A 19,565-nucleotide genomic window follows, 5' to 3' on the forward strand; every position below is an offset into this window, starting at 1 on the left:
TACTGGAAATCAGTTACATGAACAACTCATTTCTTCTCCTCTCTCATCCTGTATAATAGACACTCTTCTTCTTCCCCCATAGAGTACAATGCAGTGTAGAGAAGTGTGATGCAGTATATGGACTCTTACCCAGAACACGGATCTCTGTAGAGGATATTAGATATTCTGGAATATCGTAACACCAGATCTTATATACACCGGAATCATCCTTCCTGGCATGTGTCAGCTTCCAGCATCCGCTCCCTGTGTGCAGACGGAGTCTGGAGTCATGAGATTTAGAGAAGTTGTAATAACAGTGATTTTCGAGCAATGTCCTCTCCTCTCCTCTGCATACTCTGTACAGCTCCACAGTAACATCATCCTGAGGACATTTCATATGACAGTCAGTGATGTCTGATCCGCTCTGTACATACACCGTTCCTGATGACACCGATATGATCATCATACACAGGAGACCTGGGAGGAGAAGACAGATAAAGAAATGTGAGCAGAACTTTCAGAGTGTCCCTAAACTCCAACTCAGAGTCCCAGCAGAGAAGTGGAACATAAACACACTGCTCACCCCAAAGCCTCATCAGCTCCAGTAATTTGAGAGTCCATTTCTATTGATGTCATTGTCATGGCCAACTGAGGGCTACTGATCTAATAGGAGATCTATAGACTTAGAGGGTTGAAGCAAGAAACTATTACAGCTGTATGGTGGGGAATGGAGAGATGGTTCCAGTCAATGAAGATCTTATCCTGTGACCAGAGCATTTATTACTGATAGGATTGGTATTTCTAAATGCAAAAGATACAGTGCCTTGCAAAAGTATTCACTCCCTTGGCTTTTTACCTATTTTGTTACATTATAGACTTTTTTTTTAATCTTTAAAAAAAAAAATTATCTGAATTTTATGTGATGGATCAGAACTTTTCAGAATTTTATGTGATGGATCAGAACAATAGTCTAAGTTGGTGAAGTAAAATTAGAAAAATATATACATAAAACAATTTTTCAGAAATAAAAAAATAATTGGCATGTGCGTATGTATTCACCCCCCTTTGTTCTGAAGCCCATAAAAAGCTCTGGTGCAACCAATTACCTTCAGAAGTCACATAATTAGTGAACTGGTGCCCACCTGTGTGCAATCTAAGTGTCACATGATCTGTCATTACATATACACACCAAAACTCATGGACCGGGCAAGGAGGGCATTAATCAGAGAGGCAGCACAGAGAGCTAAGGTAACCCTGGAGGAGCTGCAGAGTTCCACAGCAGAGCCTGGAGTATCTGTACATAGGAGGACAATAAGCCGTACGCTCCATAGAGTTGGGCTTTATGGCAGAGTGGACAGAAGAAAGCCATTACTTTCAGCAAAAAAATGAAATGGCACGTTTTGAGTTGGCGAAAAGTCATATGGGAGACTCCCAAAATGTATGGAGGAAGGTGCTCTGGTCTAATGAGACTAAAATTGAACTTTTTTGCCATCAAAGAAAACGCTATGTCTGGCGCAAACCCAACACATCACATCACCCAAATGTAGCGGTCAGAGGTATAGGAGACCGCAATGCAGGTTTCAAGTACGGGACAGCAGACAAGGAGGCTGAAACAAAAACCGGCTTTATTAAACAGTAAGATATAATGGCCGGAGGAGGAGGATAACAGTATTAACAATTCACAGTAGTTTACAGTAAGGCTAACTGGAATGTGGTACACAAAATGGCTTTCCCGCCAACACATGCACAGTGATACAGGCTACCCTCTTCTAATATGTCCTGCCTGATTCCCGCTTATCGGGACACGTTTCTACAACGTACTATCTCAGTAGGGACTGTACTATTCCCTATCACAATCCAGCACCGGTGCTCACTCACAGTTTGTTAGACAGCTGGAGGGTCCCTTGTCTTGGCCTCCTTCATGAGGCAGGTGAAGTCCAGTTCCTAGTGCTGCAGCTTGCCCGTCTGGGACGGATGGATGAACACAGATGCGGCCCAAAATCACCACAGCTCTCTCTCTCTGCCCGAGGTGCCCGATCTTTAGCTGGATACTGCGACTCTTTATCCACACAAAGTCTCCCTCTCCTCAGGGCAGACTTGACTTTTCCTCAGCTCCGCACAGGAATTCCTCAGCTGCCCACACACTCCTCACAGTTCTCTCTCACTGCCACTTCCTGTTTCCTCTCCTCTGAAGGGTCGGCAGCAACAGTGACATCTTGTGGCTAAACTGGAAATAGCAGGCTGTATATATTATAGATGGAACACAGTGCAATATAGTTCAGTAATCCTAGGGGCTGACCCCTACATGCCTCCCCGCTTAAAGGTGGCCGTCCTCGGCCTTGCTATATAGTCCATGGGGAAGAAAAGGGTTAAATCAATCTTTAACGGCAGCACAACATTGTTCATAATACATACAGTTAGACCAAATAAACTGATCAGCATTGTACCTGTTTGGTGGAACCCCTGCAGTAGACCTACTAGATCTCCGAAGGTCTTGTCTTTCTGTTAGGACTTGTCCTTCCTCCCTTGGAGCTGGTACTGGTTCTATAACAGGGGCTTCATCACGTGCAGAGTCAGGAACAATCCACCAGTCTTCAATATTATTCCCATCGGAAATGACAAATTCTGAGGAAGGGGCAGGGAGTGGTGTCCTCTGTGCAGGTATCCGATCTTCTGACCGACATGGCCGTAGCATATTCCTATGTAGAACCCTTGAAGCCGACTCCCCATTCTCAACACGAACTTCGTAAACTGGACCATTGGGATACACTCTCTTGATCACTTTGTACGGCTGTACCTCCCAACGCTCACTCAACTTGCCTCTGGGCCGTTTCTCTCGAACCAGCACCCGGTCTCCAGGTTGCAACGGAATCTCTTGGATGGGAGGACGGTCAGTATAAGTCTTTTCTTGCAATCTCTGGCCTACTAACCGGCAGATGGTCTGGAGTCGCTTGCGGTGTTCTTTCACCCATGAGGTGGTTGATCGCTCTATCACATCTTCTGGCTGTTCCAAATTCAATTCGACAACTTCTCGTCCGGCTCTACCGAACAGTAGCATGTATGGGGTATAGCCGGTGGTAGTGTGGACACGATTATTGTAGGCCCAGACTAATTCAGGCAGATAGTCTGGCCAGTGTGTCTTTTTGTCCTCCTCTAAGGTCCTCAGCATCTGAAGCAGAGTCCGATTAAAGCGCTCACAGGCCCCATTCCCTTGGGGATGATATGGAGTTGTCCTGGATTTTCCAATGCCATACAGTCGGTGTAACTCCTCCATCACTTTCCCTTGAAAGCATGCTCCTTGATCTGAGTGAATCCGTTTCGGGCATCCATAGACCCGGATGAAATCTTGACAGATGGCCCGAGCTGCAGACTCAGCCGTCTGGTCCCGAGTTGGAGTGACCACTGCAAACTTGGAGAAGTGGTCAATCATGACCAGGCAGTATTGTGGGCCTCTGGCTGACTGTCCCACGAGGAGATAATCTATCAGCAATACCTCCAGCGGTTCCTTGGTCTGTATGGGCTGTATGGGTGCCCTCTGCTCTGTGCTTTTAGTAAGCTCACACACTCTACACTGTCGGCAGACTTCTTCAACTACGACCTCCAGTCGTGGACAATACACATAACGCTGCAGCCACTGGTAAGTTTTGACTGGCCCGAAATGAGCTCCAAATTCATGAGCTTCCCTGGCTATCTCTAGTGCCAGACTCCTTGGTATGACAACCTGCCATCTTGCCTCCAGATCGGCAGGCTGCTGCCACTTGCGGTATAGAACAGCTCCATGAACCTCTAGTCTGTCCCATTGATGTAGAATTGACTTCATCTCAGCATCAAGATCAGCCCTTTCCTCTCTGTCTGGTTTTCTTTGCCGAGCCACCCAACCTTTTATCTGTCGCAGTCCAATGTCTTCATCTTGTATTCGCCCCCATTCCTCATTAGTTCTTGCTAATGCCTTAGGCAGGGACCGGGCCTCCCCGCTTGTCTGTGCTGCGACTGCTGGAGGTGTAAACTTGCGGAAGTCTGGAATTTCATCCTCTTCCTTTTGTTCATCAAGCTCTCCCAATGGAGTTTCAAAAGTAACCCTCGACAGACCATCAGCATTGGTATTCTCTGTAGCAGAGCGATAGCGAATTGAGAAGTCATACTTTGCAAGGCGAGCTGCCCAACGTTGCTCCAGGGCTCCCAGTCTAGCAGTATCCAGATGGGCCAGGGGATTGTTATCAGTCCGTACAAAGATTTTAGCCCCTGTAAGGTAACCGGCAAACTTCTCTGTCATGGCCCACACCAGGGCAAGGAGCTCTAGCCGGAAGGAACTATAGTTATGAGGGTTTCGCTCCGTATCCCGCAGGGACCTACTGGCATAGGCAATCACTCTTTCGTGTCCGTCCTGCATCTGTGACAACACTGCCCCGAGTCCGTAGAGACTACCGTCAGTAGATAAGAAGAATGGTTTGTCAAAATCAGCATAAGCCAAGATGGGGGCCGATGTCAGAGCCTCTTTCAAGGTCAGGAAGGCCTCCTCTTGCTTCTGTCCCCAGGGAACACTTTGACTCTTGGATTGCCCAGCAGTTCCTCTCAAAATCTCATTCAGAGGGCCCGCTATCTTTGCATAGTCTTTGATGAACCGCCGGTAGTAACCAGTCAGACCAAGGAAGGCCTTCAACTCACGCAGCGTTCTAGGCTCCGGCCATTGTTGAACGGCAGCCACTTTATTTTGGGATGGCAGCACCCCGTCTTTGGACACCGTATGGCCTAAGTACTCGATCTCCTTCTTGAAGAGATGACACTTCTTTGGCTTTATCTTCAGGCCATGGGCCCGCAGTCGCTCAAGTACCTGTCCTAATCGGGCCAAGTGTTCTTCAAAAGTAGCAGAGTACACTATAATATCATCCAAGTATATCAGGGTAGCTTCAAAATTTAGATCTCCCAGACATTTTTCCATCAGCCTCTGAAAGGTTCCTGGGGCATTAGACAGCCCAAATGGCATCCTATTAAATTCAAACAGACCCATGGGAAGTATGAATGCTGTCTTTTCCTTGTCTTGTTCAGCCACCGGTACCTGCCAGTATCCACTTGCTAAATCCAAGGTGGAGAAGTATTTAGCCCGCCCTAGGGCTGTTAGGGACTCTTCGATGCGAGGCAGGGGATATGAGTCCCGCACTGTGCACGCATTCAATCTCCGGTAATCCACACAAAATCGAATGGTGCCATCCTTCTTCTTGACAAGCACCACTGGGGCTGCCCAGGGACTTTGACTACCCCGAACCACTCCTGAATCGATCATCTGTTTCAGCAATGTCTTCACCTCTTGATACAACTTGGGTGGAATCTGTCGATATCTCTCTCGGCTTGGGGGAGTGTCCCCCGTCGGTATCTCATGGGTGATAGCATCTGTGCAACCAAAGTCATTGGCATTGCGGGCAAACGCAGCTTGATTCTCCCACAGCATGGTTTCAACTGCTCGTAAATGATCCGGACTTAGAGCTTTCACATCTATCTCCATTTGTTCCAAGATGACTGTCCCATTCCATTCTGGGGTCGGTGCCTCTGCAGGCTTTGCAGTAACTGCCAAGGTCCAAGCAGAATTGCCTATCGGAGCTAGAGTCACTTCTCCCTGACTCAGCACTTCTCCCCGATGTAGGTACACGCGAGCCAGTTCCACTCCTGGCACCAGAGAGACTTCCCGTTGTCCAACGTTTACAGCTCTTATGGGTACTCGTCCATTTTGGACTACTGCCAGTGTCCGGGCCACTAGGACATCCTGACCTAACTCTCCCAGGCCTGCAGGCTCAATGATCACCTCCATACCTTCAAGGTTGCGGGAGGTTCCCACGGGCAAAGTCAGTATAGTCTCCCGATCAGGAGGGAGGGTAAGGGTAGCCCTTCCCGGCACTCGAATATTTCCTACAGACTGATGTACTGGGACACTCTTCTGTGTCCCACAAAACCGGATTAACCGTTGAAATGCCTTTTGCGTTGGTTTGTGTGGAGTGGCATTCTTCCAATAGCCCGGCCCCCTTTTAGTGAACATAATTTGATCCAACTCTCGCAGGATATTCATGCCCATTATCACCGGTACATCTTCTTTGAAGGTTTCAGGGACCAGCAGGATACCTTTTTTTCCAACTTCCTGTCCACACAGACGTACATTCATCCATACGACACCTGTGACAGGGATTTGTTGCTGGTTAGCTGCTGTGACCCGGATCAATGTCCCCTGTTCTGGCTTGGCCAGTGCTTGAAAGTAACGGTTGAAATATGACTGAGGCATGGTCGTTACCTGTGATCCGGTGTCCACTAAACAGTTGACTGGAATGCCTTCAAACTCGGCTCTTATGGTGGGACATCCTGCAACCAGGTGTTCGGAGCTGTGCTGAGTGGCCTGACACTCTACTTCCCCCGCAGTGTGCCTCATTACTGCGGGGGCCTGAAGTTTAACGCCGGCTCTGGGCGTCTAGGCAGGTCCCTCCGGCATTCTCTAGCGAAGTGTCCTTTTTCTCCACACCGCCAGCACTGAGCCTCTCTGCGTTGTTCTCTCTGTCTGTGTGCGGGAGGCGCCCGTAGGCCTGGACTGGCCGAGCTCACTGGAGGATATTGAGGGACTCGGTAGGTGGGAATACGTGGGTAAGGATGCTCTGGTGCAGGAACCATCGAGGCAGTCTGATAAGGTTGTTGTTGCCCCAGATATGCAACCTCAGGGGGGTAGCTCAAATCCATCCGTCTCTCTATTTGCGTCAACTTCTCATGCATGAGACCCAGGGAGCTTTGTAGGTCCTGCACCACTCTAACCAGGACCTCTTCATTCTTCGCAACCCCGAGGGAGGCGGTCTGGGTCCGTATCACTCCAGAGGCATAAATTTCTTCTTTACTTCGCTCCACGGCCTCAGCCAATATTTGCCGAAAATTCAGTGTAGGGTCCACTCTGACTCGTTCCCGTAGGGCTTGTCTCAGGTGAGAGCTGTAGAGTCCCAGGATCAATTGTTCCCTCAGTATCCGGTCTGCGGATCCCATGGCGGTTATCCCGTCTGCCTCTTTTTTCTGTATCTCAGCCAGTACTTCCTGTAGAGCCGTTGCATATTGTGAGACCCCTTCATTTTCCTGCTGTACCCGGTAGAAGAACTTTGCCCGGAGGTGGCCCGCACTAGCTGTTTCACCGTATATTTCTTCTAGAAAGCGCACAATCTCTTTCAAGGTACTGCGCGTAGCTTCCGGTTGTAAGCAAACAGTTTTCCGCGCTTCACCCTCCAGGGCAGCCAAAGCAATTTCCACCTGTAGCTCTGGGCTGACATTGTAAATTCTAGCAACGCTCTGTAATCTCGTCACCCAGTCTGACAGTGACATGTTCTGGCCATCAAATTTTGGCAACAAGTTAAAAAGCATGCCCATAGGGAGGGTCCTTGTAGGGGTTCCACCATTACCTAAGGCATTCACATCAACATCAGGTACGTTGCCTTCAGCCACCTCCATCTCTGTAACCGTACCCTGCTCGCAGCGCCACTTGTAGCGGTCAGAGGTATAGGAGACCGCAATGCAGGTTTCAAGTACGGGACAGCAGACAAGGAGGCTGAAACAAAAACCGGCTTTATTAAACAGTAAGATATAATGGCCGGAGGAGGAGGATAACAGTATTAACAATTCACAGTAGTTTACAGTAAGGCTAACTGGAATGTGGTACACAAAATGGCTTTCCCGCCAACACATGCACAGTGATACAGGCTACCCTCTTCTAATATGTCCTGCCTGATTCCCGCTTATCGGGACACGTTTCTACAACGTACTATCTCAGTAGGGACTGTACTATTCCCTATCACAATCCAGCACCGGTGCTCACTCACAGTTTGTTAGACAGCTGGAGGGTCCCTTGTCTTGGCCTCCTTCATGAGGCAGGTGAAGTCCAGTTCCTAGTGCTGCAGCTTGCCCGTCTGGGACGGATGGATGAACACAGATGCGGCCCAAAATCACCACAGCTCTCTCTCTCTGCCCGAGGTGCCCGATCTTTAGCTGGATACTGCGACTCTTTATCCACACAAAGTCTCCCTCTCCTCAGGGCAGACTTGACTTTTCCTCAGCTCCGCACAGGAATTCCTCAGCTGCCCACACACTCCTCACAGTTCTCTCTCACTGCCACTTCCTGTTTCCTCTCCTCTGAAGGGTCGGCAGCAACAGTGACATCTTGTGGCTAAACTGGAAATAGCAGGCTGTATATATTATAGATGGAACACAGTGCAATATAGTTCAGTAATCCTAGGGGCTGACCCCTACACAAATGTAGCGGCCATAACCCGTTGCAGGGCGGCCTTGACTTAATGGGCTTACTGGTTACCTTCTCTTGGCCTGCTCTTCCACGTCTAGGGGTTCCCAGGGTTGATACCCAACGACTTGTACACTGACACAAATTAAGTCCTTTTAAAAAGGTTTATTTTGCAGTAGAACTTTCAAATAACACAGTCTCTTAGGGAACAGAGGGCACGGGGTGAAGAACTCAGGCACTTTGAACTGCAGGTCTAGCAAAGTCTCTATTTCCAACCAGAGAGTAGCCACTTGCAGCTGGGTACTTCAAGGCTGAACAGATCTCTAGCCAGAGATCATGGCAGTCAGCACGTTGACTCAAACTTGAACAATCAACTAAGGGTGGACAGGAACTATTTTCCTCGTACCTGGAATGTTTCCCGTCTCCTCATCGGTACTGGAAAAGTGTGAATTCGCCAATGTCCTTCCCAACTCAGTAACCAAGCACTTCTCAGGATGCCACTTGCTGGCCACTTGCTCCGTTACTGCGCCTCGGACCAGCCGGCTCCAAGACTCAGAACAGACGGATCCCTACCCCAGACCAGGCAGGTCTATCAGGGGCCACTGACAGGAACATGCTGCGGGGTGTCGAACACCCCGTAACCGGGAACCCTTCACGGCACTACCCTGGTCCTGGAACCAGAACAGACCACACGGGTCTCAAGAACACCTCCAGAACCCAGAACACGTGACCCACACCCCCCTTAAGTACCGCCTCCCAGACTCATCAGCGGGCCCCGGCACTGCCACTGATTGGCTCCGAGAAGGCTGATACCTAAACATCCAACCAGACCTGGTTCTGGCCTGTCATGTGCACCTCACCGTTCACATGACCAGGCACAACTTTCAAACACAGCCTGGCCAGACTGGTGTTAAGGCCTACCTACATAATTAATCCTCAGAACCTTTATTGTTCTGAGACCAAAAACGAAATTTACATGTGTGTGTGACATTTGATCCCTAATGTCATCCGCTACACAAAGAACATCATCCCCACAGTGAAACAAGGTGGTGGCAGCATTATGCTGTGGGGATGTTTTTCAGCAGTCGGGACTGGGAAACTGGTCAGAGTTGAGGGAAAGATGGATGGTGCTAAATACAAGGATATTCTTGAGCAAAACCTGTAGCACTCTGTGTGTGATTTGAGGCTAGGACAGAGGTTCACCTTCCAGCAGGACAATGACCCCAAACACTGCTAAAGCAACAGTTGAGTGGTTTAAGGGGAAACATGTAAATGTGTTGGAATGGCCTAGTCAAAGCCCAGACCTCAATCCAATAGAAAATCTGTGGTCAGATTTAAAGATTGCTGTTCACAAGTGCAAACCATCCAACTTGAAGGAGCTGGAGCAGTTTTGCAAGGAGGAAAAGGGCAAAAATCCCAGTGGTGAGATGTGGCAAGCTCAAGGAGACTTACCCAAAGCGACTTGGATCTGTGATAGCCACAAAAGGTGGCTCTACAAAGTATTGACTTTAGGGGGGGGGGGGGGGGGGGTGAATAGTTATGCACATTGACTTTTTCTGTTATTTTGTTCTATTTGTTATTTGCTCACAATAAAAAAAACATCTTCAAAGTTGTGGGCGTGTTCTGTAAATTAAAGCGGGGCTCCACCCTAAAGTGGAACTTCCGCTGATCGGAACCCCCCCCCCTCCGGTGTCACAATTGGCACCTTTCAGGGGGGTGCAGATACCTGTCAAAGACAGGTATTTACACCGACTTCCGGGCATAGACTCCCACGGGAGTCTATGCCTCTTCCTGTCCCTGCGCGCTGTCTGCTGGGACACACACAGGTCCCAGAGACAGCGCGGACAATTTCTATTGCGCTGCGCGACTCGCGCATGCGCAGTAGGGAACCGGGAAGTGAAGCCGCAGTGCTTCACTTCCTGATTCCCTCACCTAGAATGGTGGCGGCAGCAACCGAGAGCCGAGCAATCGATCGGCCTCGGCATCGCTGGACCCCAGGACAGGTGAGTGTCCATTTATTAAAAGTCAGCAGCTGCAGTATTTGTAGCTGCTGGCTCTTAATATTTTTTTCCACAGTGAAATCCCGCTTTAAATGATACAAATCCTCAAACAATCCATGTTAATTCCAGGTTGTGAGGCAACAAAACATGAAAAATTCCAAGGGAGGGTGAATACTTTTGCAAGGCACTGTATATTAATGAAGAGGAAAACATTGAGGACTGACCCGGAACCATGTCAAATCCATAGGCCTCATGTAAACTCAGGTCTACAGTATAACAGCCACCCGGGAAGTCCACAGAAGTGATTGGAGACCCTTCCAGATGTGTTCATATGTCTCCATACATTTGGAGAAGAGAGAGGCAATGAGGAGAAGAACCAGAGCAACTCAACACAAGGCTAGGAGGACAGAAGAGATGATGTGGAGATGGAAGGATGAACAGAAGAGGGATGGACACTTAAGAGATGGTGACCGGGAGGAATGGAGGAGAGGTGAGGTATAGGCAGATAATAAAACAGAAGGACTAACCAGAGAATGAAACCTCATACAGTCATGTGAAAAAGTAAATGCCTACAAATAAAGGTGATATACTTGGAAAAGAACACAAGAAAAAATTTAATTTTCAATTATTTATTCAGCTAAATTGCTAGATGTAATGATGTACTGTGGAAAAAGTAAATACTTTCTTGGAAGCCCATAGTAGTCAGGATGTCTTGTGAGCATCTACAAACCGTTCTCTGACATTGATTCAGAGAAAGTTGTGATGACCTCTCCGTGCAAAATCCCTTCAGCTGGAAGATGTTGGTGGCTTTTCTTGCACTGACTGCCTATTTTAAAGCGGAGGTCCACCCTAAAATGGACCTTCCGCTTATCGGATTCCTCCCCCCCTCCGGCGCCACAATCGGCACCTTTCAGGGGGGTGCAGTTACCTGGATAATCCAGGTAACTGCACCCACTTCCGGGCTAGCTCTCTGCGGAAAGGGGCGTACGTTACGCCCCTTTCCGCAAGCGCCCGCCCCCTTCAGCAAGTGCCCCGCTGCCTGCTGGGAAACACACAGATCCCAGAGGCAGCGGGGACCGTCCTCATTGCGCAGCGCGTCTCGCGCATGCGCAGTAGGGAACCGGGAAATGAAGCCGAAAGGCTCCATTTCCTGATTCCCATACCCAAGATGGCGGCGGCAGCACCCGAGTGTCGATCTAGCGATCGGCTTCGGGTGCCGACATCGCGGGCGCGCTGGACAGGTAAGTGTCACTATTTTAAAAGCCAGCAGCTGCAGTATTTGTAGCTGCTGGCTTTTAAAAAAAAAAAAAAACGCGGAGTCCCGGTGGACTCCCGCTTTAAAATACCTCTATAAATATTAAATGGGAATCAAATCAGGAGAAAAGGCAAATATATTAATCTAGTTCTACTGCCTAAAATCAAAGTCCATGGACTGGAGTCTGGTGGTCTAACCAGGGTGTTCAACTCCTGTAGATGAATAATCTTAGTCAGGAAAGGCTGGCAACTCTGCGTGCTCTTAGCCCTTGTACACACGGTCGGAGATTCCGACGGAATGTGTCCGATCGGACTGTTTTGTCGGATATTTGTGTGGACAGCGGCGCGCAGGCACACTGAGCGCGCGGCAGTTAACGGCGATATGCCACGAGTGGCTGCTTCCGTGCGCATGCGCGGGAGTGACGTCATCGCGGCTCCGACGAATGACAGCGCCGGAGCAGCGAGACACGCCAAGAAGATGGCTGCTCCGGACTACAGGGGACAGCGGTGACTTCGCTGGCTCCTGTGTCAGGTAAGTGACACATAATGGACTACTATGCGATGCACAGTACTCCATTATGCTTTACCTTAGCAGGGAATCAAAGAGGAAGTAAACCCTGATGGGTTTACTTCCTCTTTAAGTATAATCCAGGAGAGTTTGAGCTGATCGAATGGCACTACTACCAATTTCCATGATTTTGCTATTGTGATTTTTGCTGCTGTAAATATATGATATGAGGCATCTCCAGAATCTTGAGGCTGATTCTACCCCGGAACCTAACAGTGCTTGTCTAGTAGACTTGACTAGGTTTACCAGGGTGAGGGTGTATATAAAATGATACACCCTAATCCAGTAGCGTTCCATCTTGGGGCACTGCCACCACACGTGGTACATCGTCCCCAGCTGTCCACAGCCATGAAAACATTGAGGAGATGCCTCGGGAATGAAGGTTGCCAGTCTTGCCGGATTTTGTTAGGACTCTATATACTTCAGAGATGTTTCATAGGGGTCATCGTAGTCATGTCTGAATTTCTTGATATAGTGGTCAAGAAATGTGCAATCTGTGTATATCTAAAGAGTTCTGAGGTTGGTAACTGATGTTTTTTCTCCCTTGCCTTTCTCGTTAAGATGCCCCTATGATCACATAAATCTGCGCTTCTCAATAGCCCATTGTTCGTCCACCATTCAAATGCTCTAGGGGTGAAGCCTGGGGTGAAGTTCACGTTTCCCAATATTGGGGCTAATGGGGTATGCAAGAATTGACATTTGTGAGATTTAAGTAGTCTGTCCTATATGCTCAAAGAGATAGAAAGTGCTGGACATAGAATCGGGGGGGGTCTTTGCTTGTGGGAGGTAACCAAAGAATGGATGAGATTGAGTATTTCTTACACTCTGCATGCTCTTAAATAAAAATATTTTATTTGCTACATGGGTACAAGTACAGAGTATATGTTGATGTGTTTCAGCTATGAAGCTGTCATCAAAGCTATGATGAAGACTTCATAGCCGAAATGCATCAGTTAATACTCTTGACCTGTACCCATGTAGCGAGTAAAGTACTTTTATTCAAAGTGATTGTAAAGCTTTGATTTTTATTTTATTTTTAAATAACAAACATGTCATACTTACCTCCACTGTGCAGTTCGTTTTGCACAGAGTGGCCCCAAACGTGTCTTCTGGGGTCCCCCGGCGGCTCTTGCGGTTCCTCCCTGCATCAGATAAACCGCTAGGAGAAGCGCTCTCCCAGGGGGGTTACCTTGCGGGCGCACTCCCGAGTCATTCATTTGGCGGACATAGCCGCTGAATGTATGACTCAGCCCCGCTCGCCGCATCATTGGACTTGATTGACAGCAGCGGGAGCCAATGGCTGCGCTGCTATCAATCTATCCAATCAAGAGCTGAGAACCCTGGGCAGAGATACAGCACATCCTCGTCGTGGGACATTCCAGGGCTCAGGTTAGTAAAACTGGGGGCTGGGGGGGCGGTTACTTTCAGATGTTTTTTCACCTTAATGCATAGGATGCATTAAGCAGCCCTCAAATATTCCACTCGCATACTCGCATTTTGCGGGCCGGGAACCGGGCAAATACCGCCGATCACAGAGTGGAAGATAAGAGAGCCGCCACTGGATGATCAGAGCAGGGAACATCACAGCTTTCATTTCAATAGCTGTGTGTTCCCTCACTGTGTGCCATCATGGGAGAGAGAGAGAGGAAGAGAGAGAGAGGGGGGAGAGAGAGAGGAGAGAGAGAGGGGAGAGAGAGAGAGGGGAGAGAGAGAGAGAGAGAGAGAGGGAGAGAGAGAGAGGGAGAGAGAGAGAGAGAGAGAGGGGAGAGGAGAGAGAGAGGGGGGAGAGAGAGGGGGGAGAGAGAGAGGGGAGGAGAAAGAGAGAGGAGAGAAAGGGCAAGTGGGAGGCTGAAGAGAGAGAGGAAGGGGGAGAGAGAGAGGGGGAGAGAAAGAGAGAGAGAAAGTGGGAGGCTGAAGGCAGAGAGAAATGGGGAAGAGAGAAAGAGAGAGAGGGGGAGAAGAGAGAGAGAGGGGGAGAAGAGAGAGACAGGGGGAAGAGAGGAGAGAGAGGGGGAAGAGAGGAGAGATAGGGGGAGAGAGAGAGAGGGGAGAGAGCGGGAGAGAGAGAGGGGTGAGAGAAAGAGAGAGAGCGAGGAAGAGAGAGAAAGTGGGAGGCTGAAGGGAGAGAGAAAGGGGGAAGAGAGAAAGAGAGAGGGGGAGAAAGAGGAAGAGAGAGGTGGAAGAGAGGAGAGAGAGAGGGGAGGGAGAGAGAGAGAGGAAGAGAGGAGAGAGCGAGAGAGGGGGAGGGAGAGAGAGAGAGAGGGGGAAGAGAGAGAGGAAGAGAGAGAGAGGGGGGAAGAGAGGATAGAGGGGGGAAAAGAGAGGGGAGAGAAGAGAGAGGGGGAGTGAGGAGAGAGAGAGGAAGAGAGAGAGGGGGGAAGAGAGGGAGGAAGAGAGGGAGGAAGAGAGAGAGGGGGGAAGAGAGGGAGGAAGAGAGAGAGAGGGGGGGGGAGAGAGAGGAAGACAGAGGGGGGGAGAGAGAGGGAGAGGGGAGAGAAGAGAAAGAGAAAGAAAACAAGAAAGAAAGAGAAAGTGAAAGAAAGAAAGCAAGAAAGAGAAAGTAAGAAAGAAAAAGAGAAATAATGAAAGAGACTGAAGTGACATATTTCATTCATTCTCCTTGAAGCTTATGCTGCTAATAATGGCTGTAGTGAACACAAACTAATGTTACTATGTACAGTTTATAGAAACTGTATAACTTTATTTACAATTTGTAAACATCACTGTTCTTACAACTGTCTATATATCGGGGTCTCATAATTTGTTATGCTGTGTTGACTTTCTGTATGTAAGGCAGGCAAATTACTTGTTATGTGTATTGTCAGTGTTTCCATGTTGTGTTTATACCATTTAAATATTAATTGGAGTTCTGTAATTTTTCCGGTTGTCAGTAAAAAGTGTGTTCTGCCAGTAAATTTTCCATGTTTTGTCAGTAAAACATGCTGCGGGAGGTTGGCAAAGTTGGTATACAGGGAGGATGCATTATATCTCTGTATACACATCACATCTATTCTATATACTGATCTCCATGTATACACCGCTGGGATCACACATTATATCTCTGTATACACATCTATTCTATATACTGATCTCCATGTATACACCGCTGGGATCAGAAATTATATCTCTGTATACAGATCACATCTATTCTATATACTGATCTCCATGTATACACCGCTGGGATCACACATTATATCTCTGTATACAGATCACATCTATTCTATATACTGATCTCCATGTATACACCGCTGGGATCAGAAATTATATCTCTGTATACAGATCACATCTATTCTATATACTGATCTCCATGTATACACCGCTGGGATCACACATTATATCTCTGTATACAGATCACATCTATTCTATATACTGATCTCCGTGTATACACCGCTGGGATCAGAAATTATATCTCTGTATACAGATCACATCTATTCTATATACTGATCTCCATGTATACACCGCTGGGATCACACATTATATCTCTGTATACAGATCAAATCTATTCTATATACTGATCTCCATGTATACACCGCTGGGATCACATATTATATCTCTGTATTAGGGATGAGCTTCGAGTTCGACTCAAACATTGCCTGTTCAGCGAACAGTGAACAATTTGGGCTGTTCGCTGCAAATTCGAAAAGCCGGGAACACCCTATACAAGTCTATGGGAGAAATCTAAAGTGCTAATTTTAAAGGGTAATATGCAGGTTACTGTCCTAAAAATTGTCGGGTCCCCGTAATACAGAGAACACTCAATGAGTGTTCTCTGTATTAGCCGACAATTCATTCATTCATTGATAAAAAATAAAAAATAAAAAGCGTGGGGGTTCCCTTAAATTAAATTACCAGGCCCTTCAGGTCTGATATGGATATTAAGGGGAACACCGTGTCAAATTTAAAAAAAAAATTGACGTGGGGGTCCCCCTAAATATCCATACCAGACCCTTCAGGAACCCCGCATCAAATTAAAAAAAAATTGAGGTGGGGTCCCCCTAAAAATCCATACCAGACCCTTTATCCGAGCACGCAACCTGGCCAGCCGCAGGAAAAGAGGGGGGGCGAGAGAGCGCCCCCCTCCCTCCTGAACCGTGCCAGGCCACATGCCCTCAACATTGGGAGGATGCTTTGGGGGTCTGTGACCCCTCAAAGCACCATGTTCCCATGTTGATGGGGACAAGGGCCTCATCCCCACAACCCTGAGCGGTGGTTGTGGGGGTCTGCGGGCGGGGGGCTTCTCAGAATCTGGAAGCCCCCTTTAACAAGGGGACCCCCAGATCCCGGCCCCCCCTGTTTGAAATAGTAAGGGGGTACAAAAGTATCCCTACCATTTCACAAAGAAAGTGTAAAAATGGTTAAATAAGACAAACACACTTTTGAAAAATTTCTTTATTAAAAAATAAAAAAAAGATTCCAGCGGTGGTAATCCACTCTTGCTATCCAGCGATAGATGATCATATCCAGAGACGGGGGATCTCTCAGTCCAGCGCTGTCTATACATCCGTCTTCTGTCTCCTCTCTGGAGACACTGCGGGGATCCCAGCGCTGACGTTTCTTATATAAGGAGGGCGGGGCCACCCGTCACCTGACCCCGCCCCCTATGACGCTGGTGAGGGAAGCCAGGGGTTCCCCAGTGACGTATGGGTGACCCCGCCCCCTCTGATATAACGCAGGTTTCCGTTATATCAGAGGGGGCGGGGTCACCCATACGTCACTGGGGAACCCCTGGCTTCCCTCACCAGCGTCAGAGGGGGCGGGGTCAGGTGACGGGTGGCCCCGCCCTCCTTATATAAGAAACAGCAGCGCTGGGATCCCCGCAGTGTCTCCGGAGTGGAGACAGAAGACGGATGTATGGACAGCGCTGGACTGAGAGATCCCCCGTCTCTGGATATGATCATCCATCGCTGGATAGCAAGAGTGGATTACCACCGCTGGAATCTTTTTTTTTTTTTTTTTTTTTTTTTTTTAATAAAGGAATTTTTCAAAAGTGTGTTTGTCTTATTTAACCATTTTTACACTTTCTTTGTGAAATGGTAGGGGTACTTTTGTACCCCCTTACCATTTCAAATGGGGGGGGGCCGGGATCTGGGGGTCCCCTTGTTAAAGGGGGCTTCCAGATTCTGATAAGCCCCCCGCCCGCAGACCCTCACAACCACCGCCCAGGGTTGTGAGGATGAGGCCCTTGTCCCCATCAACATGGGGACATGGTGCTTTGAGGGGTCACAGACCCACAAAGCATCCTCCCAATGTTGAGGGCATGTGGCCTGGTACGGTTCAGGAGGGGGGGGGCGCTCTCTCGTTCCCCCTCCTTTCCTGCGGCCGGCTAGGTTGCGTGCTCAGATAAAGGGTCTGGTATGGATATTTAGGGGGACCCCCACGTCAATTTTTTTTTTAATTTGACACGGGGTTCCCCTTAATATCCATAGCAGACCTGAAGGGCCTGGTAATTGAATTTAGGGGAACCTCCACGCTTTTTTTTTTTTTTTTTTATCAATGAATGAATGAATTGTCGGCTAATACAGAGAACACTCATTGAGTGTTCTCTGTATTGCGGGGAGCCGACAATATAGACGCAAGTGATTTTAAAAGACTTTTTTTCCTGCACAAATGACACTTTGTGCAGGGACAGTTCTAAGCACGGGAAACATGCGCCCCTTCAAAGGCATACTACAGACACCCCCCAGGTACCACATTTAAAGGAATATTACACTTTTATTGTTTCACTTTAATCATTATTAAAATCACTGCTCCTGAAAAAACGGCCGTTTTTAAAACTTTTTTTTGCATTCATCCATGTCTCCTGGGGCAGGACCCGGGTCCCCAAACACTTTTTAGGACAGTAACTTGCATATTAGCCTTTAAAATTAGCACTTTAGATTGTGAACGTTCGAGTCCCATAGACTTTAATATGGTTCTAAAGTTCACACGAAGTTTAGGTCTGTTCGCAGGTTCTGGTGCGAACCGAACAGGGGGGTGTCCGGCTCATCCCTACTCTGTATACAGATCACATCTATTCCTATATACTGATCTCCATGTATACACCGCTGGGATCACACATTATATCTCTGTATACAGATCACATCTATTCTATATACTGATCTCCATGTATACACCGCTGGGATCACATATTATATCTCTGTATACAGATCACATCTATTCTATATACTGATCTTGAAGATCAGAGCTGACATTACCTGCCACACATCGCCCGATCATCACTGCCATCTCCTCTCCTCTCCTCTCCTCTGATATAGATCTTACACACAAGTTACAAAGAGAGTAAAGATAACCCTGGAGGGTGTGGGGTGTGTACATAAGAACACTTTCAGTTTCAGACAGGCCCGATTTGTTCTGCTCTTTTTTATTTTTAGAGTGACATATGGTAGTGTAGATGAGATAAAGATACAAGGCGTGAGTCCTCATCAGATATCAGAGTAAATGTATTATTAAACTGATACTAAACACACACACTGATAAATGTACATTGTCCCTTCTATATCTGTGTGAGGATAATGGCCCTGTAATTATTTTAATTTAAAAAAAACAAACATCTAAGTATCTGTTTGTTAATCAATATCCAGCTGTCACTTGACCCCGCTCTCTCCCAGCCTGTCTGCAGGGAAACATAAGCAGGAGGAGCTTCTAATCCTATACTGCTGGTCACATGTTCAAAAATGTCATACAAGTATATATTTCAAATTGTTATTAATTTTTGGCAATAACATGGTGTGGGCGGATTTCTGACAGTCACAGGCTGTGTCACACCCCCCTCCAGCCTGTGTTTTAGAATAACAGGGAGATGAAGCCTCCATCAATCGAGATGTAATATCCCATCCTCATTGTGTTTAGCTGGTTAGTGGACATGGAGGAGGGAGGGAGGGAGTGGGCTGTCATTTACCACTGTGTATACGCACACATGTGTGACTCTATAGTTACATGGGCTGCTCAAATGTGATAGAGGGAGGAAATGCCCAGCATAGAAACTATCTGAAAACTGATCATGTGCGAAGCTGCCAATACTGCTCTGCAAAATCCCCTAACTGCAGTGGGGACATAGACAGAAGGGGGAGATCAGCAGGATCACCCAGGATTTTTTCAGAATACAGAAAACGGATCTCATAGTGACTGAGTGAGTATGAACAGCATGTAATGCACCATTTATTTGTATTTTTTTTTATGTGGGTTCAGGGCTGCCATCAGGGGGGTACAGCCGGTATACATGTAAGGGGCCCACCCATCCAAGGGGCCCGGACCACAGGTCACAAGCCGGACTATCCTTAAAATGAGGCAGCTGCCATGAGAGCGGACCGGCTGCCAGGATGAAGGGGAGGGTGGAGAGGTGGGTGGATCCCACGTGTGTGCAGGTCAGGGCCCGCTGACAGACGCTGTGTGGGGTGGGGTGATGTCAGCTGACAGCTCTTTTGTGTGCAGGTCGGAGGGACCCATGAGGAGGAGGTCGGGTGGAGGAGCCCCCCTCTTTTGTGCATGCAAGCTCCAGGCAGGTACCAGTGTGCGC

At 48.0% G+C, this 19,565-nt stretch overlaps 1 protein-coding gene across 1 annotated transcript in view; it reads right to left on the reverse strand.

Moving 5' to 3' along the window:
- Positions 1-18,340, reverse strand: part of LOC143981641 (uncharacterized) — a 44,726-nt gene extending 26,386 nt beyond the window's left edge. Inside the window, exons 1-2 of the mRNA XM_077479632.1 lie at positions 18,244-18,340; positions 130-456 (exon numbers count right to left, since the gene is read on the reverse strand). Coding sequence (XP_077335758.1) covers positions 130-456; positions 18,244-18,274 — 358 coding nt within the window. The 5' untranslated portion in view covers positions 18,275-18,340. The remainder of the gene's footprint in view (positions 1-129; positions 457-18,243) is intronic.
- Positions 18,341-19,565: the final 1,225 nt, after the last annotated feature.

The sequence above is a fragment of the Lithobates pipiens genome, unplaced genomic scaffold, assembly GCF_037356315.1.
Source record: "Lithobates pipiens isolate NorthernLeopardFrog02 unplaced genomic scaffold, aLitPip1_a1.2 Scaffold_16, whole genome shotgun sequence".
Classification (NCBI taxonomy): Eukaryota; Metazoa; Chordata; class Amphibia; order Anura; family Ranidae; genus Lithobates; species Lithobates pipiens.